General features: G+C 37.1%; 1 protein-coding gene across 3 annotated transcripts in view; it reads right to left on the bottom strand.

The window, feature by feature from the left end:
* Positions 1–27,801, bottom strand: part of PALLD (palladin, cytoskeletal associated protein) — a 403,294-nt gene that overhangs the window by 197,368 nt on the left and 178,125 nt on the right. For all 3 annotated transcript variants that reach the window (XM_063077067.1, XM_063077068.1, XM_063077069.1), the window contains exons 6-10: positions 25,711–25,785; positions 21,406–21,547; positions 20,852–20,875; positions 3,497–3,616; positions 1,233–1,575 (exon numbers count right to left, since the gene is read on the bottom strand). In XM_063077067.1, coding sequence (XP_062933137.1) covers positions 1,233–1,575; positions 3,497–3,616; positions 20,852–20,875; positions 21,406–21,547; positions 25,711–25,785 — 704 coding nt within the window. The remainder of the gene's footprint in view (positions 1–1,232; positions 1,576–3,496; positions 3,617–20,851; positions 20,876–21,405; positions 21,548–25,710; positions 25,786–27,801) is intronic.

Genomic DNA, 27,801 nt, shown 5'->3' with positions numbered 1-27,801 from the left:
GTCCTACCGCCTTAAAAAAGGGCCAGGATAGACTACAAAATTAAGTGCAGGGTAGTAATTGAAAGATTTTTGAAACTGCACTACCAGATTGTCCAGAAGTCTATTTTTATAAAATTGTCTGTCTGTTTGTAAACTTACGGTGTTCTTTTGGCTTGTTTGTTATTTACTTAGTCTAATAATGTTCATGAAATCCTAAAAAACAATGAAGTGATGTACAAATGTAAGACATTATTGTAATTAGGATATCTTATAAATTCTAACATTTGTAACAAATGAGCTAACCACAGAGAGAAAAGAATAGGCTGTTTAGCACTAGGGAAACAATAAATAACTCCTATCCTAGAGAAATCCTTCCTGCCCCAATCAAAAACATCACACATCATAGGGATATAAGGGACTTTCCTAGATTTTGGAGAATTCATTTTCATGGAAATGTGACCTTGTAGAATATATACACATTCTATATGACTCTTACATTTTCACTGACCTCTGCCAGGGCAGTAATTCAAGGTCTGTTATGTTATGATAGAACCTTTTCAGTTAATTTATTTCTGCCCCCCTTTGACATTGTAATGGCTCCATTCATAACAACTCGCTGCTGTGTGGTGCCAATGGAAACAGCTCATGCAAGGTTTATCATCCTAAGAAAATAATGGAAATCAAACATGAAGGTGTTGTTCATGGAAATATGCAGTTCCATGGAATTCCAAAGCCAAGTAGGTTGTGTTGTGAAGGGTGCTCTTCTTCCTGATGTCACTCCCCTCACTGGGGTCTACACACTGAATTTCCATCCTCAGATTTTAGTCTGCCCCTGCTTATCTCAATTAGATCTCCTTACTGTTACTTACATTAATAACATTTGGAAATGCTTTTAATAGAGGGCTCAAAGTAGGTCCCTGTTTTCCATTGCCTCTGGGGAGTGGCTACATCCTTGGCTATATACTGGAAGGCCACGTCACTCACAGATTATTTTCACAGCCATAACCAGTTATAGCTTTTAGCAAAGTGCAGATTTAACCAAGCTTCTCATTTACCTTCTTTATTTTTAGGTATCTTTTATATTTTTCAAGGACTCCACTTGGCAGCAATGTCACATCAGTCAGGAACAACTTGCCTGCAGAGGGGGCAACTTGCCACATAGTTGAGTCCAGGCAAAAAGATTTTTCTAACCAGAGAGGAAATTTAGCACTAGGGTTATGGAAAATATTATAAAACCATGCAGCAATACTCACAGTTTTGGTTTGGCAAGCAGAGGTGGTGGCTCCTTAGTGGGTGAAAGCAGGACAGCTGGTGTTGGCAGAGAGTTATTACCATTAGCTTTGCCATTAATCAGTCCATTTACTCCATGGCTGGGATAGACTCCGTTAGTTTCCCTCTCAGCAGAACTGAATTGCATTTGAAGGGCTGCCATGCTACGCCCTAACTCCGGACTATTCACCTGCTGGATCTCAGATGGTTTCTTTGAAGCCAACTCAAAGGAACTTGCCTCCAAGATTGGAGGGGGAGGTGGAAAGTGCTGGAAGTGATCATTGTTGGATTCTCCCACTGGGTCATAGCTACAGTTTTCAGTGTTGGCTAAGGTAGGGGAAAGGGAGAAAAAAATAAGATGCTAGTAGTTCAACACATTATTTTCACACTGTCATAGAGCTGAGAATCCTTTGTGTCCTGCTAAGCTGTTGAAGAAGAGGTGGCTGTGCTCCTCTCCTTGGTTCTTCCAACCTTGTTTGGAGTGACTGCTACCTCTTTCATTTCCTGACAGAGCCCATATATGGGAAAACCAGCTATCCATTCACTAACAAATTTCAAGTGAGAGCTAAAAGCAGAGCTTGGTAAAAAACGACAACACTAACAGTATCAACTAATAAGCTTTGTTCTACATTTCAGTTCATGGATCGACTGAACATCCTATCTGTCTTTACTGACATTGGCTCAAGTTCTAAAAGTTTAATGTGGGTATTTATTCTATTTCAGAACTAAGAAGGTAAAGCTCGGAGTCCAAGTAAAATGTCTTATGATCTCATAGAAATTGTTTTTCACATATCTGATGATTGCCCCAACCGTAACTCAAAATAAAAGGGATTTTTACTTGCTACCCTCAATAGGCTGAAAGGATTTCGAGATCTTGTCTTTTTTGGATTCCTCACCTTGTCCAGAGCTCAGAGCTTCTGGCATGTACTCAAAAATGCTTATGGAGGCAAATGGAAAGCTCAAAAATATTTGTTGACTGTGTTTGGCCTACCACAGATTTATCCCAGATAAAAATGGGAAACATCACACACCAGTTTTTCCCACTCAGGCTTATAGAGTCCATGGTTTAGGTCATGCTATTTGAGCACTGCACTATTGCTATGGCCACTGGATGGGACAGTCTTTAAGCCAACTCAAAATCAAAACGTTGGGATCTTCAAACTCTGTAACTACAATTATGACACTGGCCTTTCCTTTGAACGCTTAAAGTACTCATTCATCAACCATTTCCCCATTAAGGTGTTCTTTTCTTAATTAAGATGAAAAAGCATTTACAATTGCCACTCTAATGTCCCTAAACCAGTTTTGGTTGTGCCTCTGCTGCCACCTAGCACCAGATTCTTGCTCGTCAAAGGAATCAAAGTGCCTCTAATTGTCCTCTCCCAGTCTGCCTCACACAACCAACGACCCATGTATTGATTCCCTGCTATGTGTATTACTATGTGCCAGGCTTGGTCAAAGAAATATTTTTAAAATGTCTGTAAGATGAATAACAGAGATGAGGCAATTAAAGTAGCTAAAGCAAAGCTCATTAGTAGTAGCAGAAAATAGTCAACTAAAGTGAAAAAAAGCTGTTTCATATTGCCTTTCCTAGTGGTACATTTTTGAGTTTAGAAAATATTATTTTTGAATACTGGTTTCAATAATACAATATATTGCTTTATTTTTCATATCAGAGTTATATACTAACATTGATAGATACTATCAATGAAATTTGATCTCTAAGATCATTACAGCTTCTCTGAATTATACTTGTATATTTGTATTACACTTTATCTTTACTACAAGATAAATACACTTGCATTACCTTTTCAGAAGCTTCAGTAGTGGATCAGACAATTTATTTGTACAAGTATCTCCAGATCTCATGTGTTGTCACTGTTGAGAGCAGTGACTGCATGTTTGATGTGAATATGATTCTAGGTTAGCATGAGGATGTTAGGAAAACCAACTACATTGTTTCCAAGACCAAGCTTGCATGATTAAAAAAAAAATAGCCCCATGTGTGTTCAGCTGCTACATTATCATTACCTTTTTGTTTGTCATCTCCACTTCCATTCCCTCTCGAACCCCTCCCCCAAAGCCTTTTGTTTCATGGTGAAACATCCATTGTTGGGATAACTCCTGGAGTGGCAGTGGCAAACATTCCTAAAGCCTGAGCCCTCCCGCTGGGATAGCTCCATTCTGCAGTGGCGAACCACGCTGGTGTCAGGGAACGGAGCCCAGTCATTTTTTACTCCTGACATACCTGAGGTGACAACCAGCTGGGCAGTGCTGGTTACTGATCCATACTCGTTTCTTGCCGAGCACATAAAAATCCCTGCATCTTCAGGGAAGGTCTCAGCAATAACTAGGGTACAAATCTCCTCTGGAAATGAAGAGAACAGAATAATTCATCAGAGTGAAAACAAGAAGTCACTTTGAAGAAGTCATACCCTCTGCTTTTCTACAACAAATTTAGGTAATGATTATTACAGAATCGCTTTACAAAAGTGTTCACAATAGAATCTCTTTACATTTAATTCAGCAATTCAGCCTAGTGAAAAAAAGCTTTGGAGTTAGACCCATTCTTTGTGATTTTGGACAAAAGCAGTGTTGGCTTCCTCGTCTATGAAATGGGGATATTATATACTTAATGAGATATCTCTGAAGATGAAACAAGGTGTTTGCGAGTATGTAACTCTGATCTTTGCATGTGGAAGATGCTCAGTAGATGTAGATTCTCCTCCCACCTACTTTAGTTGATTGTATGTGGAAGTTCTTTCTATGTAATACAGCTGCCTCAACCCCAGTTAGTGAGAAAAATAAAGCTTCTCTGAAATGCTGACAACAGGGAAAAAAGAACTTAATCTGAAAATGTTTGACTTGCAGACAATTATTCCAGAAGATATTGTTACATGCTGTGGCAGTGCTGGCTAGCACGAAAAGTCCAGACTCGAACCAGCTGCCATGGCTTACATAAGAGTCCTGCCACATCTTGCCTTTGTGACTTTGGCCAACCTGCCTGAATGTCAATGTTCTTATCTGTAAAAGGGAGACAATAATAGAACCTACCTTATAGTGTTTGTGTTAGTCAAGACACGTAAAACTAACCATCACAGGGTTAGTGTGAGGGATGATGACGATGATGAGAACAGCTATACAGCCATTAATACACACTAGGTACTGTGATCAGCTCTCAGCAGAGACTAATTTAGATTTAATCTTCATGTTACTCTTACAAGTTATGCAAGTTTATTATATTATTAGCCCATTTTATAGATAGGTAACTGAAGTGCAATAAGGCTAATTGATTTGTCCAAGGTCACACAGCTAATAAGTGGTAAAATCAGGATTCAAACCAAGTTGGGCTCCAGACTTCATACTCCTAACAACCACCTATTCTTGTGATATGACATGTTGTGCTTAGGACAACACCTGGCACATAGTAATACTTTGTAGTCAGTGAATGTTAGCTGTTACCATGAAAAGGAAGCTATATCTAAAGCATACCAACTATTTTTAGGTTGAAAAATTGTGTATATTGTACAAATAAAATAAAGGTGATTATTTTGACAAATATTAAGAGAAGAAATATACTCTGGTTTCCCACAAAGCTATTCTAATATTAGCCACATATTGTTTGAGCAGTGTTAAGAACTTGTACTGTAGATTTTTTTGTAAAAATGGCTGCAATTATTCCTTTCTTTGTATCCATGCCTCTTTGTAACATGACTCTGCAACTCCTTTCATCAAGTGGCAGAGTCTATTTCCCCATCCCTTGAATCTGGGCTGGCCTTGAAAGGTGCTTTAATCTAGAATGTGGTGGGTGATATTGTTGGCCAATTCTGAGCCAAAGCCTCAGAGGCTTGCCCACTTATGCTCTGTCTCTTGGAACCATGATGAATCCTTAGGTGAACAAGGCTGTGCTAGACTGCTGGAGGAAGAGACCACATGGAGCAATCAAAAGAGACCATTCTAAACTAACTGACTCATTTCTAGCCAACCTGGAGGACTGAGGGAGTCCACACTGAGGGAGTCCAGCTGAGGTCAGCTGACCTTGGTGCAGGCCACAATCACTGCCCATCTGAGGCCAAGCCAAATGTTTACACAGAATTATGAACTAAACAAATAGTTCTGCTTTCAGCCACTAATTTTTGGGGTGCTGTACAGTAGTAATAGCTAACTGAAATAATTTGATAAAATAAACATTCTTCTTTGATCTCTTTTTATTTATGTAACTAATTTACTTATTTTTGGTGGCTGGCCAGTGCAGGGATAGAACCCTGGAACTTGGTGTTATTAGCACCTTGCTCTAACCAACTGAGCTAACTTGCCAGCTGAGACCTCTTTCTAAGAGAAAACTTTTTAGACTTGTAGAATAATGCTTCCTTCCCTTAATTTGACCATTGATAATGAAAATTAGCAAGTCTGTCTCAAAACACATTGTATGTTTTAAACACTGGGAGAGAAAAGTACTAACTGTGGGTAGAAGTGATACTTGGTAAAAAAAAAATTTTTGTCTGTTAAAGAGGTCTTTAAATATTTTTTTTACATGTAAATAAAAGTAATAAATGCAAAAGGAAGCAAAGTAAAGAATAAAATATAAAACAAAAGTGAAAGTCTCCCTTTATAATCCAATTCCTTCTATATCCAATACTCTAAAAATCTCCCTCCCTAGAGAGAAATTTAATTAAAAGAGTTTATTGCATTTGAGTCTAGAAAAAATTTAATGCATCTATCATTTCAAAATGTATCCAAACATTATCAAACTATATAGTTTTTGATGCAGCATTACTGGGTCACATACGTATAGCTTTTCATTACCATGTACTATGGCCTAAGGCACCGTTGAGTTTTACTCCACTTCTCAGTCCATTCTCGGGGCGGTATCTCACCCTTGTGCCTTACCCCATCCCCATTCCTGGTGATGCTGATGATAATCTGATTAAAAGACTGCTTGAGGTTTTGTTAAAAGCTAAAAATGCAAGGGTTCTTCCATGTCAGAATGTTATGTTCCTCAGGAAAGATCTGGGGACTGAAGTGATGAGAAGCGTTTGGGATTTCAGCAATGGAGTGTAGCTCAAGGTGAACGTACAGGTGTAAAACTGCAGGGATTGTGAAAACACATCTTATCTTTCAGCATATTATCCAATTTGATGTTTAAATGAGGTGCGAAAAACTAGGTTCAATGTAGAACATAAAATGAATGCATAATAGAGCTTAATAAAGACAAATGAAAGAAAACGAAGTTATTTAGTTAAAAGTAAAGGCAATGACAGAAGGACAAATACTGCAAGATTCCACTTATGAGGCATTCAAACAAGTCACACTCTTAGAAACAGGAAGTTGAATGGCGGTTGCAAGGGATTGGGGGAGAACGTCAGGGGGAGTTGCTATAAGATGAGTGAAGAGTTTGAATCATGTAAGATGAAAGAGTTCTAGAGACCTGCTGTACAACATTGAGCAAATAGTTAACAGTACTGCACTGTACACTTAAAAAGTTAAGAAGGTAGATTTCATGTTTTTTCCACAACAAAGAAAAAAACATAAAGGGCAATGTTAAGTATTTATCCATTTAAATGCTAATTTAAGTAAAACTCTATGACAGGTACTATAAATGTAAAGAAATTAATGTAAGGAAGAAGTTGCTCAAATATTCCTCATTAAAGACAAGAATAAATGATCCATAATTGCAGCAACAGGGAGGAAGGTAGGTTACATGAATGGAAGGACTTGTTAATGAAAGGTTATAAGTTATTCAGAAGGATTTTTGAGATAAATTCTGCAGCCTCTTTCTATAAACAGCTTCTAGAAGGTTTTAGAATTCATCCATCTACTTGCTAGGTATTTTTAAGAGTAGCTGTCTCAATATTCTGTAGCTGCAGATATAAAGATAAATAATTCATGGTTCTCGCACTCAAGTTGTTTGTAATCTTTTTTAAGGTGGTGATACACATCCTCTTATAAGGACTTGAGTTAGAAAGTCTCCAGTCCATTTCAACTGCAAAAGTTTACACCCTTAATGCCCACGCCACTCTTTCCTTCAAAATTGTGCTGTCTTAAAAAGGCAGTTAATTGCAAGTGAAAGCGTTCGCCAGAAAGTGCCATTTTGAAAAAAATTATTGAAATATAAGAAGAAAGCAGGATGTATAATATAGAATTAAGATTTTTAGGGAATTAAAAAATTCCTGGTGCTTATATTTATTTTAGACTTCTGGAGAGATTAAAATTCTAGTCGATTATGCAGTATCTTTTAAATTGATCAAATATTAGCTATACTGTAATTATCATATAGTAACCAAAGACAGGATCTTTTTTGCCCTTTTTCCCCATTCTTTTTGATAGCTTTGCAACCCTTCCTCTGGAACTATCAAAGTCCTATTTTCTATAAAAACCAAACCAAACATAATTTCCTGAATTGTCTTCTTTTTCCTTTTTATTAACTTAAGATTAGTCTCTACTTTTTTTTAACTTGTAAATCTTATAGTTTTTTAAAATAAGATAATACAAATACAAGGTACAAAATTTGAAAAGTGCAAACAAGTACTATTACAGTTCTCTACTTTTTAAATAATTATGTTAAAACATTTCATGAGGCTTCAATTTGACTTTAAAGTGAAGACATACATTTCAGCTGATCTCTGTACATTATAACTCGTTAGAAAGAGACAACAGGAATATCCAGTTATATAAAGGAATAGGTTATATATGTATACATTTTGCATTAGTGTATGATAAGCACAAAAAATACAACAATCTTAAGAGAGCTCAATGGTATTTATTTCAATTACAAGATACTTTGAGTTCTTAATAATGTTATTGCTTTGCTTTAAATAAAAGATAATTATTTGCCTTTTCACTGAAATGATGATTGTTTCTGAAGACTTCCTGTGCTAGCAATAGTGAAAAATATTGGCTAATTAAAACTGGAACACTTTTTTTGGGCAATATATTGTGACCATGCTGGGTTATATTCTAGTAGGTAGTTTTGTATATGGCAACCCTGGGCCTCATCAAGTTTCCCACTGAGTAACACAAATTATGTTTTTAAATTTTATGGTCAAAATCAGCCCTTAAAAGACATTTAGGTGTACCCAGTAAGAATGCAGATTTACATAATAACGCTGTACAGAATTTTCTGGCTTTTCTGGTATTTACCTAGGTGGTAAACAAACCAATTGGGTTCAGTATTAGTGGAATACTTAATTCCAGTTGCTGTAGTGTTAATAGTAACAAAAAGAAAAATTTATTTATTGAAATTCTGAACCGAGGTTCTATACTGTACTTTATAATTTTAATATTGTAGTTCCATAAGTAATGCTCAAGTTAAGACCACATCCCATAAAATAGGCATCTGTGGTGTAGGGAGGGAAGGTGTAAACCCCAGCATGCTCACATTAGCATCTCCACCAGTACAAAAGTTCCCTTATCTCAGATGCATTGTGAGAACTGGCAGGACACCATGGATAAATGATATAAAACTATGAAGTGTGATCCAGCAATCCCACTTCTGGCTATATACCCAAAGGAATTAATTGAAATCAGTATGTTGAAGGGTTATCTGCACTTCCATGTTCATTGCAGCTTTATTCACAATAGCCAAGATATGGACACAACCGAAGTGCCCATCAGTGGATGAACGGATTAAAAGAATGGGGCATAAATACAATGGATTTAAAAAGCAGCCTTTAAAAAGCAGGAAATTCTGTCATTTGTCACAACATGGTTGAACCTGGAGGACATTATGCTAAGTGAAGTAAGCCAGGCACAGAGAGACAAATACTGCATGACCTCACTTATACATGGAATCTAAAAAAACTGAATTCATAGAAGTAAAGAGCACAATGGTGGTTACCAGAGGTGAGGTGGGGGTGGGGTGGCTAGGGAAAGGGGAGACTCTGGTAAAAGGGTACAAAGTTTATTAGGAAGGAGGAATAGTTTCTGGTGATCTATTGCACAGCATGGTGACTATTGCACCATTAATAAAAGTATATTGTATATTTTGAAATTGTTAAAAGAGTGGATGTTCTCACCACAAAGAAATGATAAGTATTTAAGGTGATAGATATGTTAATTAACCAGATTCGATGAGTCCACTATGTATATACATGCATCAGAACATCATATTATACTCTATAAATACATACAATTATTATTTGTCAATTAAAAATAAAACTTTAAAATATAAAAAAAAATAAAAATTATGTATGTTTAAGCTATTTTGATACTTTTAAATTGGTGATTTTAATATAAAAAGGTGAAGAAAAACTAAAAGATAGAGAAATTAATTGGCAACTATTGAACAGGCTGGCCTCTGCATTACTCTAATTTTATTTCTATCCTACATTTGGCCCTTGATATACAGCCAAGGATCTAAACATAACTATTATTTAAATTTGTATAATATGTGCTTTAGTTCCTCAATAAGACTGGGTTATTTTGGTGGAGGCAGGTGACGACTATTTATAAGATTGGGTATTGGGTGGAGATTATTGCTAATTTTTTGAATCTTGAATTTTTTATAGTGGTGTTTCTCAAACCTATTTGATGATAAGGATCACCTGGAGCACTTGTCTAATGTGTTGATTACCTTGTCCTCCCTCTTCTTAGAGATTCTGATTCAGTAGGTCTGGGTTGGGGCCAAGGATTTTTTTTTTAATGTACTTTCCAGATGATTTTTATCTTGAGGAAAGCATACGGAACTTTGTCCTAAAAAAAAAATGGATTTCAAACATTTTTGATTGGAACCCATAGAAAGAGATACATTTTATGTCCAATCCAGTCACATGTATAGGGAGGGATTTAATATGAGGGGGTCTTTAAAAAGTTCATGGAAGAACACATATTGTCTTTTAATTCCATTTTTCCACCAACTTTTTGAAGTGCCCTCATACATACATATGTACAATGAAAATAAAAGTTTCACAAAACAATAAACTTATTTATTATTTATATAATTAATATAATATAAAGTGTACATTACTATTTTTTATTCTATTTTATCTTTAAAAATGGTGGTTGCCATCCACATTCGTAAATCATGATCAGCAGTGCCCTACAGGGCCTAGCACAGTTTCTGGCTCAATAAATGTCAATGAATCCTAAGTGTTTGGCATATTAAGGAAAGGGTTTCCAGATAAAGGTTTGAGAGACACTGATACACTTAGGGTACACAATTATTATTTGATCAAAAGGTTCACTGAATAGAAGGAAAAGTATAGAATAACAGAGAAAGCATGAGGTAATCCTGTGTGTTTTTGACTGTACTGTACACAGTTCTTGGCTTTCCAATTGCAAAGGAAGATAAAAAGTGTGGAAATAATTCAAGTTGGAGCTTCATATAAGATAAATCATTTGGAAAGTGAGATGTATCTGGAAAGGTATAAGGGACTGGGAATTTTTAAATGGAATACATATGGTTACAGAATGAGTTAAAAGTGTACTTAACCAGAGAGGGGTAAATAAAACAGAATATTAGTACTACAAGGGATTTCAGAGACTGACTAGAGCAAATCCCTCATTTCTTCAGGTTAGATCCAAAGTGATTCTCTCAAGGTTATGGTTAATGAACCTCTAACCTCGTGAGAGCCAAAATGTGGAAGGTGGGCACCCTGCCTTCCACACACATGTGCTTCCTCTCCACAGCATGAAGTCTCTCTAGTTATTCTGCATATTTTCCTAGTTCAGGACATAAGAAACCTGATATAAAGTGAGGTAATGAAAGATTTAAGTTGGGAAACAAGGAGTGTCCTGATGCTGAAAATTTTAATTACTCTCCTCATTATCCAAATAATTCACTAGAAATTCATCTTCACAAGGAGATATGTCCGCTAAGATAGAAGATACACTGGAATGGTATATAAGTTGAGTTAAAAGTACATTAAGGTGTAGACACACTGGTATCAGAGTAAATGAACAACCCATTCTTATGAGATTTTGAAAAAACCCTCACATACTGGCTGTTCCCTGAGTTATATGCTTTAGACAGCAGTAGGTCATCTCTGTTCCTCTCAGCAGATGCTGCTGGGCGCAGTGAAGCCTTCCCAGCTTTCAGTAACACCTGGGTACTTCCTGCCTGGAGAACCATGGCCTACATCCCTATACTGTCTGCCCAGGGCTTGGTGCTCTTTGGAAAGGTCTTCTCTCAACCGTGAGTTATCTACACCTGGAAAGATGGAGTTTCTGGAGACACTTAGAGAAACGCCATTGCCAGTTCAAAGCCTGAGAATGCTTCAACTGTAAACACAGATGTAATTCTGTGCTTTGAAACCTACATTTAAAAACAGGATAATGTTTTTATATAGTATGGATTAAACAAAGAGGTTTTGAGAGCGATGATCTTGATGGCTTTTCAAGAGTTCCTTCTGATGCTTTCTGTGATTTTGTGGTTCCTTTAGTGAGCTGTTTTAAGAAAACCTGAGGTTGTATACACAATTGCCTCTTCTAAATCAGAGGGCTCATTTAAGAATAAAGTTTTATCATCTCCCCCTTATCCTTCCATGGCTTTGAGGATAAATTCAAAATCCTTAATGTAGTCTATGAAGCCTTACAAGATCAGGCCCCTGCTTTTTGCCAGCTCGTTCTGTGCCTCATGCCTCCCTGTCTCCTGAGCTTTGGGCACACTGGCTCCTGTGAAGGTACATTCCACACAGTCTGTAAGCCTTGCTTGTCTTGGAGCATCTAGCACTCTCCTACTCAGCCTTATATTTCCCACAAACATTAACTTTCTCAGAAAATCCTTTTTTTGGTTAGACTTGGTCATACTTATCACTTCTATGTGATTGTAGGATGGGTAATATTTTTTGGAGACACATCTCACAACTATAATGAAATAATCTACTGTGTAATTAGTTTGTTAGTTTCTGGTGCCCTGACTAGAATATAACCTGAGAGCAGAAACCATTTTTGTTCACGACCATATTCTCAGTATCTCATACACAGTGAGCTCTATGTAACGATTTCTGAATAAACACATGGGTGAAATTTAGATTGAAGGAAAAAATAAGCACTTGCTTTACAGAAAGACTGTTTTCTAAAGGAATTCTCAGTAAGACTGATTTTCCTACAAACTTTGTGTGTTTAAAATTTGATTAAACAGAATACATTTTATATAAATTTCAGAAATACTTCTTTACATAAAATAAAGTATATGCCTGTATATAGTTGGTGACTCATGAACATCGAGAAAAGTTATAGCCTTAAAAAACAAAAAAATAAAGAAAAAATAAGCATTGAGGTGTTCTTTTAGTAATCTTTATGCATTGATATGTCACAGTGATTTTTGCTAGATAAAATGTTAATCCAATGTCCCAAAGTTTGTTCAGCTTTTTTTCTCTTGGAATGCTTTATCTGACAGTGACAATAGACTCATATTTTGTTGAGAGAAGGAAGCACTATAGCTTGCATGGTTCTGACATTATAAAAATGAAGAAAGCCTGAGGAAATGAGATGAGCCAGATTGTAATATTGAATTTTCGTCTGGTAGCATCTAACTTGAACAAAGACCTTTAAGACATCTGTAAAATAAATTTTGGGAAGGAAGGGAAATCAGGAAATGACTGCTTATGTCAAATAAAGGGAGTTAGAGGCTTACTTATCTGTACTAAAAAACTATCTCCAGTATAAATGGAAAAATTTTAAGTTATTTATAACTTTAATTATAATTTGTTTTAATCCAATTTTCCTAAATTTAATTTCCTAAGGTTTTGACTTGAGGGCATATAATAAATTACCAAATCAGAAACTATTTTTATTGTTGATAAATTCTGTTTTTTACAGTTACCTAAAAATTACTTAATCACAGCAATATCTCCCAAAGGCAACTTTAAATTTCATCCAAGTTCTTTGACTTATTTATCACTTGGTTAAATACAAACAGAAACTATTTTATTTGCAGAAACTGATGAAATAATGAGGCAGCAAGGATAAGATTACTAGGTTCTTTAGGTAATAAGGGAACATTTTCATAAATGCCTTCCTCCACAGCTCTTCCTTTTTTTTTTTTTTTTTTTTTGTCCAGAGCAAATAAAAAGAAATGCAGCTTCTACTTTCAAACCACAGAACAATTGATTAAAAAAAAAAGAACTCTGGGTTAAAATGGACAAGATAAAATTTAGTGTGGGTAAATATTTATAAACCATTTTTTAAAATGATGAACTGCATCATATATAGAGAACGATATTTAAAATGTACAGTTTAAGGAATAACAATGAAATGAACCTCTGTGTGTCCATCATCAAGTCTAAGAAATAAAATGTTACCAATGCTTTAGAAATGCCTTTTATGCCCTCCCTAATTTAATCTTCCTTTTTATCTTTTTGAGATAATAATTCCTTTGATTTTCTTTATCTGTTTATCCCATATGCATGTATCTTTCAAAAATGTGTTTAGTTTTAAAAAATTGGGTAACAAGAACAAATCTTGTGTAAAGATCAGGCAAACTTAGATCACTGTTAGAAAAAAGCTCCCAAAACGTATAAAAAGTCAATCGGTTTTTGTATATTGATTTTGTATCCTGCAACATTACTGAATTCATTTATCAGCTCCAGGAGTTTTTTTGGTAGTCTTTAGGTTTTTCTCTCTATATATATGATCATATCATCTGCAAACAGGGAAAATTTGACTTTGTCTTTTCCAATTTGGATGTCTTTTCTTTCTTTCTCTTGCCTGATTGCTCTGGCTAGTACTTCCAACACTATGTTGAATAGGAGTGGTGAGAGTGGGCATCCTCGTCTTGTTCCTGTTCTTAAAGGGAAAGCTTTCAGCTTTTCCCAATTCAGGATGATGTTGGTGGTGGATTTGTCATAGATGGCTTTTATTGTGTTGAGATACTTTCCTTCTATACTTAATTTGTAATGATGAATCTGCTAATTATCCTGATTTGATCACCACATACCGTACACAAATACTAATAGTCTACTCTGTACCCCACAAATATGTGTAATCAATTATTTCAATAAACTTTAAAAAAAAAAGGAGAAAAAGCTTCCAGGAACTATCTTGGGCCATAAACAAGCTTCAACTTCTCTGAAAGTTTACAAAAGCCCCACGGGGTACTTCATGGGCAAGGTCATGAGTCAGCCCTGGGAAGTACATGGCTCACCTCAGTGGTGAGGTCTGATGGCGCTAAGTGTGGGCAGGACAGGACAGCCAGCAGGAATGTTGATAGAATAGGTGTCTCCATGTGTCTGTTTCTAAACTCAACGTGGCCAACTTCGAGATCTCAGGACTGGGTCAAAGCAGGACACTTCTGTGGGGGTGAAGTGAGTGTCTCAGCTGATCTAGTTGGCAATGCATGGAGGATGAGGTCAGGACAAGGAGGGAGAAGAATCTGGGTCAGTCTTATCTGCTATTTTGTCATCAGGGTAAAAGATGGGATAGACCTGTGTCAATGAACCTCTTAGTGATGAAAGCCTCCATGTGTCTGTCTGAATCCCACTGTGCCAGTCTGGACTTGCCCTTCATTCCTGAGGCACAGCTCTTGCTCTCCTGGGGGTTCCCTTTGCTTTTCACTTGTATTCGATCTCTGGCTTCCTGCATTCCACATCTACCTCTTGCTCTTTCTGGGTTAATTCTCTTCCTGTGGTGGAATACGTCCCCCATAAAGAGTTGTGGAGGAAAATTTTTGAGACCTTGTAAGTCTGAAAATATCCTTACTAGATCTTCATGTAGAACTGGAGATTTGGCTGGGGGTAGAATGCTAAGTTGGAGTTGGTTTTACCTCAGAATTTTGATGGGCTTGCTTTATTGTCTCTTTATGCCTAGTGGCTGCTGAGAAGGCCTGAGTCATTCTGATTGCTCAGTTTGTGTATAACCTGATGTTTTCTCCCTGGACATTTGGAGAATGATCCTTATCCTGGATATTCTAAATTTTAAGATGATGTGCACTGCTCTGAGTTTATTCCATATATTGTGAACTCAGTGGGAATGAGTTTTTCTTTTTTTTTTTTTTGTCTTTTTCATGACCGGCACTCAGCCAGTGAGTGCACTGGCCATTCCTATATAGGATCCGAACCTGCGGCGGGAGTGTCGCCGCGCTCCCAGCGCCCCACTCTCCCGAGTGCGCCACGGGCTCGGCCCTGGAATGAGTTTTTCAATCTAGAAACTGATGGCTTTCTGTTTGGGGAATTTTTTTGAATTCTATCATTGATTATCCCTCTTTCCCCTTTTTTCTTCTCTCCTCCTGGAATCCTAGTTATGCGTGTGTAGTCTACCTGGGCTGGTTCTCTGGTTTCTCCAATTTTATTATCTTTTCTCTTGTATATCCCTTCTTCGCCTTTTTGCTCTACTTTGTGGGAAATTTCCTCAAATTTCATTTCTGCTAACAACTTTTTCATTCCAAGAACTCTTTTAATTTTTTTCTAAACGTTTCCCCCATCCCAACACTTTTTAGAATACCTTTTTATTTTAACTTCTTGGATGCACTGATTTTCTTATCTGTCTGGGGAGAGTATTTTGTTTTGCATTTTCTTCTCTTTGCAAATTTGTTTTCTCCAAGTGGCTTCTCGGGGAAGTTGCTTATTTTCTTCTATATCATCCATGGTAGAGGTTTTCTTCAGTTGTATTTTATCTCTGCTTGTCTGACATGGTTGAGAGTCAACTAGAGGCTCTGAGTACAAGAGAAGAACTTCCAAACTTTGGCCTTTCCAATAACAATCTAGGTGGCATCTTTGTAGGAGAAACTCCCAATTCATCACCTATGAATTTACTTTTTCTCTTGGGATGTTCAGATTGCCCAGGGAACAACATCCCAGAGTCCTTCAGTTTCTGCCAAGAGAGGCAAAACTCACAGGCTGCATTCCAGAAGGTGAGTCCAGGGCTGAAGGTAGGCACATTCAGCATTTAGAATTCAGAGTCACTCAGTTTTCTTTTTGGTGCACACTCAAATGTGCCTTGAGTCTTTCCCCCTCCTCCCAGAGACTAAGCCAAACTTTCTTGGTTCATGCAACCTTAGGTATCGCAGTAATTTTTTTGTGGTGCTCCTAAGCCAAAAGATATACCTATACAGTTCCTTTATTAAGTATCTCCAAAGAACTTAATAAGTATTTATGTTTGAACATGTTAGTTACTGTTTGAAAAAATACACGTGAATTGAAAGAAAACCTTATGCCTTTATTCTTAAAACCACAATTACTTAATAATGGATGTGTGCATCTGTTGGGTACTACACAACATTTCTTGGAATCACACTGGACACAGCCAGCCTCATTTCATGTTCCACATAGATTTTCATGTGGTACTGGCTTTTATCATACACCCATCAAAAATTCAATTTCACAAATATATGATGTCACTGAAAAGAATGTGGAGTGATCTAATGTTGAACTTCTGAACTATCTCAAGCTAGTAGCTGTGTCATATCTGTCAGATGTGAAGTATAAATGTGTTTGCATCAAAAATTTTAATTTGGTGTAGCACCCAGGGGCACTTTGTCACACAGTTTGAGAACCATAGGTTTTATATGGCCTACTTTTATTCTACACATTTTTGTTCAATGCTCCATCCTAGCCTGGAACTTGCATGAAGTTTTTAACTATGTACAATCTACTGGGATCTCAACAAACATTCCCACCATTGCTTCCTACAACTCAGCACCTTAGTACATTTAACTAAATGTAACTGACTTCACATTCTGAATCACAGAATCAAAGTCCATCAAAACACGGACTCTACTATACAAGATCTAGGATGGGTTACCTCAGTTAGCAGAGATTCATACTGAAAGTGGGAGGCATCATATTTTAATATGTATAATTCACCAACCAATAAGACAGTTTTTTGTGTTTTTAATCTTGCATGCCGTTAGACAATGCTATAGGAGTAACTCAATACAGTTTGTGGTTGTTTCCAGACAGCTGAGTAAGAGACTGAGTATTAACAGCTGCCAAATGAGTCTTCTGTGCCCCTTACCCCCAGACTAGTCTTTGAAGGATTCAGTCAGTGTAAAGTCAGAATGTCAAAGAAGAAGGCCAGAGCAGGTAATATGACAAACGGATGTTGGTCTTAAGTAAGCTGACTAGCTATTAATTCACAAAACAGTCTGAAGAGATTTGTGATGCAAGCCAACTTCTGTCTAGACAGAGAGGGGAGTGTAAAATGCATTAGACAGATACAACATAGTAGTGACAAGAAAAACCTGTTTCAGTTGCACAAATGCATCGGGAGAGAACCTGCTATTTCCTTCTTTATCGAAATATCTAATCCCTAATGGAGCTATATCTGGGTACTAGTGAATTTCAATTTTATTTCTAAAGCTTTAACACCTTTTTCCCATGAAAAGGAGGGAGAGTGAAGAGAAGGGAAAAAAAGAGATAGAAAGAATAAGAGAGTGAGATGGAAAAAGAGAGGAAGAGAGGGAGGGAAAGACTGAGGAAGTGTGGAGAGAGAGAGAGTGAGAGAGAGCGAGAGCACGCATGGGTGCGAGAGCCAGCCAGCAGTCTATGTCAGAGCAAGAGAAGCGGGTAGCAAGGGAGGGTAATAAAACCTGAATGCTTAAATATTCTCCTGAATTTCAAAGCTATTATGTTTTAGCATTTGGAAAATATCACTGACCCAGTCCTATAAAATTTATCTCTTGCCTCAGATGTCTTGTAGTCATGTCTGTTTTTCTCCTTTCCACTTAACAGTGGCTAAAAACAGCTATCAGGGAAGTCAGTTGCTACATACATTCTATATGGCTGAACAGTTCAGTGGTACATTAGGTCTAACTGTCAATCAGATCATTTAGGGAAAGTAAACAGTTCAATATATGTTTTTGTGTTTCCCTTGGAATAGCAACATCAGTGTCAATGTAAGGAGAACATTTGGCAACTAGTAAAAGAATCATACTTAGTTTTGTCAGGCATGCCAAAACTTTGTTTAAATACAAATATAATTTAACATTTGCTTCATCTGAATTTCTTACTTGTAACAACTCACTTAAGCAGTCACTTGAGTAGTCATTCATGTGTTTAACTTTTTTGTTTAAAAAACAGGATCACGAATTTTATTTAACACTACATGCAATTGTAGATTTCCTAAAGAGGAGCATTTTAATGCTTCAGTGTAAAAGAGAAAAGAGCAATTCTAGTAGTGTCATGGTATATATAATTGTGGAGAAATTATCACAGGTTAGGAAAAACTCATTGTGTTTTGTTTTTAATAGCTCCTGGCTATCTATCTATCTATCTATCTATCTATCTATCTATCTATCTATCTATCTATCTATCTATCTATCTGTCTATATACACATATCTTTTTTCTTATATTGACAGGTTTGCTTGAAATATTCTCTGCCAAGAAATATTTGTTTTCAGCAAATGCTATTATTATGGTTGGAATGGAGGAGTCTGTTTTCTTAAATGCTTTCAGATCTAACTAAAGGGAAAATAAAAATAAGAAAATTCAGTGAACATGGAGAAGAAAAACTTTTATACATTGTGAGGACATTAGGTTTAAAAGAAAGGCCTTCCATACCTTGTTCTTCTCTTCATGATTTTGCCACGTTAAACCAAAAGGCATTTAAGTAAGTTCTACAGGTCAAGTGATTCCATGAAGCTGCTTAGGACTAATTTTATTAAATCACTCATGATCAAAACTATATTCTGGAAGCAAAACAGCAAACCATAACTGAAACAGGAGTGTATGCAGGACGAAGGGTGAGGGGATGGGGGTGGGGGGAGAGATGTTTTCATTCTCCTTCCTTATCCAAATTTATTCCTCCTTGGCTAGTATGTTCTGAGTGTTTTCAATTTTCAAACAGGCATATATTCAAAACTAAACTATGCAGTTTCTAACCAATGCTCTGAATTTTTAGATAATGGTTAGTATATGACTTTCCAACCCAGATTATGGAAGACATTTAATAAATCACCACCACCTACGTAAATGATGACAATGGATAAAAACATGATGAAAAAAAGAGTTGCACGAATTTGCTCAGAATCCAAAATGCAACATCAGAAGCAGCCTTAATCCATTCCAGTAGTAATGTTTTTAGAATTTTTTGGCCCAAGATTTTGGTCTTGTTTGTATGTAAAGCATTAAAAGACACAAATTGCTTTATAAATTTGTTTCACATAATAAACTATTTTCATAGATAAGATATATTTGGCTCCTACTTTTCTTTCTTTCTTTCTTTCTTTCTTTCTTTCTTCCTTTTTTTCTTTCTATCTATCTACCTACCTACCTACCTATCTACCTATCTATCTATCTACCTATCTATCTGCCTATCTATCGAATATCTATCTATCTATCTATCTATCTATCTGTCTATCTATCTATCTACCTACCTATCTATCTAATATCTATCTAATATCTATCTACCTATCTAGTCTATTTAAAGCAGTAAATGCAAAAGATGTGCCCTAACTCCCTACAAGATTTCCATATTAATTAGCTCATGCAGTCAATTTAGTCTCAGAAGTTTTATGTATCAGGGAACTAGCATTATACAATTTTATACAAGGACATATCACAGACGAAATATGAAATTGTGTATTTCTACAGTCTGTAAAGTGACTGCAGTGTTTGATGTGGTGACTGACACACTGAGTGGGGTGACGTGCTCTAGTTAAAACTCATGACAAGAAGGCAATAGATCAATCTCAGTTGTTCCTTAGGGATGCTATTCAGCATCCCTTAAACTTTGGATTCTAATAGTATCATACTCTACTTTTAAAGACCCAGCACTCAGATGTGAGAGGTTCAGGGACTGACTGCAGTAATCGGACCTGCAGTAGTCCACAGAGAACATTCAAGTTCCCCAAAAGGGTCACAGCAAGGTCACAGCTCCTAAAGCACATCTGGCAAGATCTGCTCGATCCTGAAGCAGAGGCACAAACAGCAGAAACAGAAAAATGTCTTGTTCTTCTACCCTTTGTTAAGAAATATATGAAATCATGACTTTGCTGATGGGAAAAATACAAGAGAAAATAGTCTTGAGAAGGACGTACTATGAAATACTTAGACAAAAGTTTTTGTTTCTTTTACAAACACCATTTTAGTCCATGAGGAGTCATAAATATACAAGAAGTCTGATGCAGGGGAACGGTCGGCTGATGCTTCTGGATCACATAGCGCTCTGATGAGGTTGAATGACCTGGTAATTAAGAGAGATCCCAGGGCAAGATGACTTTCTTCATGCTTGTAGAATAGTAAAAGTTTATGGCTCAGGGCACATAAATGAAAAATGCCTGGGGACCAATTTTGCTAACATCCTTGGGCTGCTCTCATCTGAGACACATTTCTAAGCTGGGGAGTCTAGTTGTTAGTGGGTTTTGGTGAGTAGAAGTATGCAGCAGATTGTTCTTTTCTACCAGAATTTTAGGAGGATGTTTTTTCATCATTAGCTTGGTTTGCTTTCCAAGTACAAAAGAGTATATTTTAAAAAGCCTTAAGTCACTGAGCTTGACCTTCTTGTCTGAATGGAACTTAATGTTTTACTAATAAAGAAGCTGATGTAAAATGCGGTGTACAGAGCCCACGATAAAGAAGATATTGTCTTTAGGGGGGTTTCATATTTCCAGGGAACTGCAAAAACATTGTTCTGCTATGGCTTTAAAACAGAAACAAAGAACTATTGAAACCCCAAAGATACATTATCCTCCACCCCACCTCCCCAGCCAAAAAAAAAGATTCTTACCAGGTTCAGCTGTAGATCTAGGTTCTGTTTGCCACATGAGAAAAAAATAAATCAGAACAGAGTATCAGAATGGGATTCCATTAATAATAACCCTATCTACTCTTTTCTATTACCTTGTCTACAACATGTCTGCAGAAATGTTATAGACAAACTCTGTAATATAGAAGAGATAGTTAAAGTGACATCAGATCAATTTATATTTCTATAGAAATAAAAACTTGAATTCCAGTAACACCTTACACTAGGAGGTTTTTAAAATAGCAGTTCATTTATGTGCTATAGGAGGCTTGTGAATCTCCTAATATTATTTGCCCAACTTTGAGCACAAATGTACATGTGCATTTTTTTCTGGAGAAAGAATATATAATTTTCATCAGAGTTTCAAAGGGGCCACAGTTTTAATTTATTGAACGTCGCACATTGAGGGTTTTCTGGTCTCACCACTCTTTGAAAACAGAAATCAAATCATCTGAATGATTCAGCCCTTCTCAGTTTTCCTGAAGCTAGAGAGAATAAAATGGTCAGATACAACAGAGTGGGCACTTCTTCCTTACTTTTCTGTAGAATTCTGAAATCTGGAGAGTCCTGGATTTCACTCCCTTGCCGGAACCACTGGACCTGCAGAGGAGGTGCTCCTCGGACCCGACACTCCAGAACCACCACCTGGCCCTCTGCCGCTGCTATGTTTTGCAGTTCCTGAAATTTAAGGAAAATGCCCCCATCAGACTCTGATGTGTTCTTAAGCTATTTCACAACAGAGAATAAAAATTCCAGACCTGAGACAAATAAAGGAAAAAATCAAACTGCAAAACTTGCAACATAAAATAATTACCACTATTTCAGGTAGAGATGAACACCTTAAACCCAATAACCGTCAGCTTTTCATGAAATTAGTAAGGTTTACTATAAGCCCCGTAGAACTTTGTGGCCCATCTGCAAATCTGCATCGATCCCTTCACATTTATGGAATTTGACGGTGACAACTGTTGCCTCTCTATACATACATTTAAGAGTAAGCCGGTGGAATGCAAAATTCTTAAAACAATTACACTCCAAATGAATATAGATCCTTATGAAAACCAGAGAAGAAGAGAAAAAAGGACATGCATTTGTTTCACATGCTCCAGACTTTTCATGTACTCCCCCACCACCTCTGCCTGACTGATTTCCTGTGTCAGGTTTATTAAGCTAAGCGGTTTTGGTATTTTCTCATTTTTAGATTCTGAGTAATAATAAAACATGCCGTGCTCCTCCCTTAACTGACCTTCATTTCCTCCTCCCTTACTACTGCCCTTGTGGCTCCTCATCCCACTCCAACTCCAGACCAATAAATTTTTACAATCCAACAGATTAGAAATTAATTTGGCTTTTTATATGCAAAGAGGTAAAGCTTTTAAACTTGTTTTTAAATATTAGGACATAACAGTTCCCTAACTGATGCCTCTACCTTCCTCCTCTAGGATTAACTAGCAATGGAGCCTATTTAAACTTTTGACTATTTAAACTTCTGACTACAGATAACTGGATTTAAGATAGACCATGCAGAACTCTTAAAATAATTCAGACACTATAAAGTAATTTACCTATATATAGACAAAAAGTAAACAAATTCACATTGGGGAGTGCACGTGTTTTTTTGGTGTTTTTTTTTTTTTTTTTTTTAATTATCTGAGGCAACAACAAATGATGTTCTGGGAAAAACAAATCCTGTATCAAACGGCTTACAGGAAGTGTGCTAAAGCCCTACAGAAATTCTAAAAGTCTATGATGTTGGCAGAAGAACTATAAAAGTCTAATGTGAAGTCTGAGAAGGAGTTTGTAAGAATTTTGGTAGTTGACAAGAATTGTTTTTAAGTGAATGAGTTAAGATCAACTACTTCTGATTGCATTCTTTCCCATTTTTCTACTTTTAAATGTAGAAAATCTCTGGTTTTAAATCAATTTTTTTTTTACTTTGTGATTGGGTCCAGAGAAGAGCTAATTCAATGGATCACAGTGGAGTAAGTGTTGCTGATATGGTCCAGCGTCTATGGATTAATCTTTTAAATGTCTCCAGGCTTGTCCAGGAAGTCATTCGTGATAGATTACAAATAGTACCCCCCAAAGTTTTCATGCTTGAGCTCTCAGGCACCAAAGGAGACCTTGATTTATTTCTAGGATTAGGCATTTGGTTCACTGTTGGAAAATCAGAGGTGTAGGAAATGTGTAGATGCCATGGAACTTAAGCAGTCAAAACTCCATAGTTATTCCAGGGTTACAATTTGGCTCCTCCTGGAGCAAATATTTTGATCATGGCAAAAGCCATGACTAAACACAGTAAATCATTAAGAGAACCTTTCAGAACATAATGAGGAGCCCCAGAGGGGACTGACAGTCAACATTTAGAAGTTGTACCTGCAATCTGTATCATCCACTCAGTGTAGGACCAGGGGCCCCTCGGTATTTTAGGATCCATATAAGGACATCTCTTGTCAAACATCAAGATCACCTGACACTATGATTTTTTGGAGGGGTCTAACTATCTAGGAAGAAATGCCACATGGGGGAGTCACTTTCCTGGCCACACAAGCGTCCCTACTACCTACAGTTCCACAGTCCACACCAGCTTTGCTGCCAGAGCTGAACTTGCTGCTCTGCTGGGTACCTGCAGGCAGGAGCACTGACCCTGCCTCTGACCAGCTGTGAAAGCTGGGAATCTTTTCCAGAGTGGCAAGAGGAGATAGATGGAGGCACACACACTTGGACTGGCAAAGCCCACATGCCATTCACTGTCACTATCATACCCAAGAGAAAGGCCAAAGAAGGCACTAAAGGCAAGCAAGAGAAGGTTAGTTTGGGTTACAGAGGAGATCAGCAGGATTTTTTTCTAAACCTGCCCCTCCAAAACCAGAACTTAGGCCCGAAAAGGACCCACAAAGCACAGAGAAGCTACCCAAAGGGAAAATGAGGAAAGCAGATGCCACCAAGAAACACCTGTAGGACACAGATGTTCCTTAGTTGCAGACACAGAAAATGGAAGGCTGGAGATGCCCAGTGAAGTGTGTTGTGTTCTGTGCCTCCGGTGACTCTACGGTTTAAGACTTCTTACATATCGACCTATAGAAAAGTACTGTTTTACTTTTCTTAAAAGCCACGTTGTTAGCATGGTTTTCTTTTGGAGGGGGAAAGACCATTAATAGAATGTCTATGCCTCAGGAGCTGGACTGCAATGGAGAAACAGGGTTTTGTGTCTAGTTTTGGGGGATTCCTACTGGTGCCCAGAAGGAATTCTGTAACATTCACACATGTCAGGCCCTTGTAGGTGAAGCCCTGTGATGAGAGAAGGTAAAATCTCATGTCCTTTTTCCTCCCCTTATGCCATCAGCATGGCCTTCATTTGTTTAAATCAAGAGGTGCGTTGGGCCCTGGCACCCCCCAAATCACCTGTGTCTTGGCTGGCAATACATTAGGCAACAAACACTTTCTGGTGATGCTCTTGAGAAGCTGTTTGTGAAAAGCTCTTGAACTACATGGTGAATGTGGCGTGTCCATCCCTCTGTAAACGTTTCCTGTGCTAAGCACCAAAGGAAGACTTCATTGCCTATTACAATGACTTACAGTTTTTGGTAGGGTTTTACCTTTTTTTAGGGGGAGGGGTAGTCTATCTAAAAGTGGAATTTGAAAGTTTTCAACCATTATCATCTGCTGCCTGTGCCTGATTGGAAATACAATAACTGCTTTTAGCAAAATCTTTAATATTGCTTGGATTCAGGCTGGCATAGGAGAGACAAAAAAAAAAAAAAAATTCCCTCCACGAAGGAAATAAAGATGCTTTTCTCTACTGCTTCACAAAAGTTTTATAGATTTGCTCTCACATTTGCCTTTAGTTTACTTGGAACTGATTTTTGTAAGAGGTGTGAGGTAGGAGTCCAATTTAGTATTTCTTCACCTCTGCTGAAGCATTCATTCTTTCCCCACTGATGTGCAAGTTTCTGTTGCTATTGGAGTAGCTTGTGGGCTCTGTTGTGATTACTCTTCATTTGTCTAGCCTTGTGCCTGTACCATCCAAATTCCTCTACATTCCAAGAGTCTTGATATTTCATAGGACAAATCTCAATCCTTCCCTAACTCCACTCTATTTTTCTCCTTCAGGGGTGCCCTGGCTATTCCCAGCTATTTTTCCTCCACACAACTTTTAGAATCAAGTTGTTAAATTCTATATCAGACAATAAATAATAATAAGGAATCTGTTAGAATTTTAGCTAGATTTGCATTAAATATAGACTAATCAGGGAGTCATGACTTCTTTACAGTCTTTTGGTCCTCAAGCATGGTATATCTGTATATCTCTCCATTTATTTAGGCCTTTATAAATATTTCTCAATAAAGTTTTATAATTTTCTCCCCCCTCCCTCCCCCCCAAAAAAAGGAAAAAGAAGGAACAAAAATGCTACATGGAACCACTTCTAACTTGAGCAGTAGACCAATGAAATGGATATCATTATTCAGGCTGGCAATGCAAATCATCGACTTAGGACACATAGAAAATTAATCCTTTTTTTTTCTGAATTTCTATAAAACTTGCTAGATCTCCCAAGCAATTTCCTACACAGCATTCTGTTTTGTTTTTTCTACCTGTCTTGGCTTTCCCACTGGATTTTAAGCTCTATCAGGTCTCTGCCCACACCCACATCTCTCAGACCCACCACAAGATTATAGTCACCCAGCTTATTCAACAAATATCTATTTAGTCCCAAAGGTAACCATGATAATCAGGTTACTATCCATTTTAATTTGTAAAGACTGTCACATGAAGCCACATGTATATGGAATTTAAGGACTAAAGCAAACACAGAGAATGGGACTTCAGGATGTCAGACCTTTGTAAACACAGGAGGAAAGTAGGCAGCAGGGGTTCCATCAGGTCGGCAGAGATATGAAGTTGGACTGTGAACCTGAAAAATCAGAGACATACAGATCAAATGCTAAATATTGGGATCGCTCCACTTGAATGAATCGGGAGAATGAAAGTACTGCCATACGTCACTGTGCTGGGCTGCTCTTACAGTACGGACATTGTTCTTCTCCCTCACTCCACATCTGTTACTCTTGTCTATTCAAGAGGATATTCAAGGCAAAAGCTCCCTGGTCCTTGGGGATCCACGAGCTTTTAAATGCTATTACCACACGAGTTTTTGTGTGTGGGACTTCACAGGGGTCTTTTTAAAAGTTCTTACAGACATTACATTTTATTTTTAAATACAGTCTGGGTTCATCGAATAAAAAGCATAAGCTATTGGCAGTGAAGGGTAAAGTAAATGATCAAACATCTACCTATCTTATTTTTAATTTGTGCTCTTTTTTCCATATAAGAATTATGGGAAATGAGCAAAAAAGGAATATATTATTTTTTTCTTGATGTGTAAAAAATGCAGGTGCTGAAATACTTACCGAATGGCATTTATCCCTGGGGAAATAAAAGGATTGATAGTAGTGAATGGAAAGCATTTCTTTGTGCACACTTACTTTCGAATATCCTGGATTGATTTATTTATATAAGTGATTGTTAGCTTCTTAGCCCCAGATGATGGTGATCTGATATTATGTGTCTAAAGATACCACAGGATGTCATGGAGAATGTTGCAAACTTGTACAGATACTAGTATGGTGATGGGCCTTATCCATTATCCCTAGAAGACTTTTTACTAGTTTGTGATTTAGGACATCTGGGTCTCACTTTTCACTGTCTTTTATGTCCAAAGCTATATGAACATTTTAATGGTATATACTCTGTGCCAGGCACTAAATGTCACATGAAGATTAACTAACCGAATCTTCATAAGATAGGTGGTGAAATAGGTGGTATTATTATCTTCCTTTTACAGATGAAGAAATTAGGCAGAGAGGTTACATTATTTTCTGAAGGTCCCTTGGTTACTAAGTGGCACAGTTGGGATTCAAACTCAGTCGGGCTGGCTCGAGCGTGTTAACCTTCATGTAACATTGCCTACAATAATCAAGCGATGGTGTTTCTCTGAGCACTTCCTTCTCCCAACTAAAGAAATGGGATTTATTACCTTCCATATAGTGTTCCTGCAGAATTTAAATTATTTAAAAACGTGCTCTTTACATTAGCATGGCATTTACATATTTAGATGCATGTGTGTTTTTCTGTACCTCTAATATATTCTAGGCTTCTGTACCTCTAATATATTCTGCCATTTTCAAGAAGTGTTTCAGGTGTATATTTCCTGTTTCTAAGAATAGTTTATAAACTGTTTAGGAATTGGGCTGGTGACCTATCTTTTTTTTTTCTGCCTTGAAATGCCTATCGTAGTGCTAAGCATTCAATAAATACATATCAGTACTTAAACATCAAACACCAAAGGGAAAAAAGCACTGATTTAATCAGATATACTTCTACAAGTTCCACTGTGGTTTAGGGGTTTAAAAGAAATGTCTACTATATAGGCCACCTCCAGGTAACTTATACTGGTTGATTCTTTTCAAGTTCATGACCCCAAATGTCTTTTTTCTACTGTTTGCATTTTCTACATATCACTGAGTATTTGTCACACACCATAGTTACTAGGACACCTGTGAGTGCTCAATGGGTAATAAAGGCTGATAGAAGGCACCGTGGCACTCATAGCCACACTCACTAGCTAGGAATGAGTTTACATTCCAAGAGTGTGGAGAAAACCCTTCTGTGAGTGTTATATTTAAAGATATTCATCATATCATCGTAATTTAGAGATATTTAGCCTTAACATTTTTTACTTTAAAAAAAAATTTCATGCTGTTTGTGTTTGAAAAGTAAACTCTCTACAATTACTTTCCAGTAGTTTGCATTATTGTTCCATTTTGGATAAAGCAGTCTTACAATGAAATAAAAGCAGGATGAAAAACCATGATGAAGTCAAGGAATTGGAACTGATTTTTCTTACTATCTGTCTGTTTAGCGTTTAGGA

The sequence above is a fragment of the Cynocephalus volans genome, chromosome 13 (genome assembly GCF_027409185.1).
Source record: "Cynocephalus volans isolate mCynVol1 chromosome 13, mCynVol1.pri, whole genome shotgun sequence".
Classification (NCBI taxonomy): Eukaryota; Metazoa; Chordata; class Mammalia; order Dermoptera; family Cynocephalidae; genus Cynocephalus; species Cynocephalus volans.
Note: the sequence above shows the minus strand (reverse complement) of the source record. Positions and strands in the feature narration are given on the sequence as shown.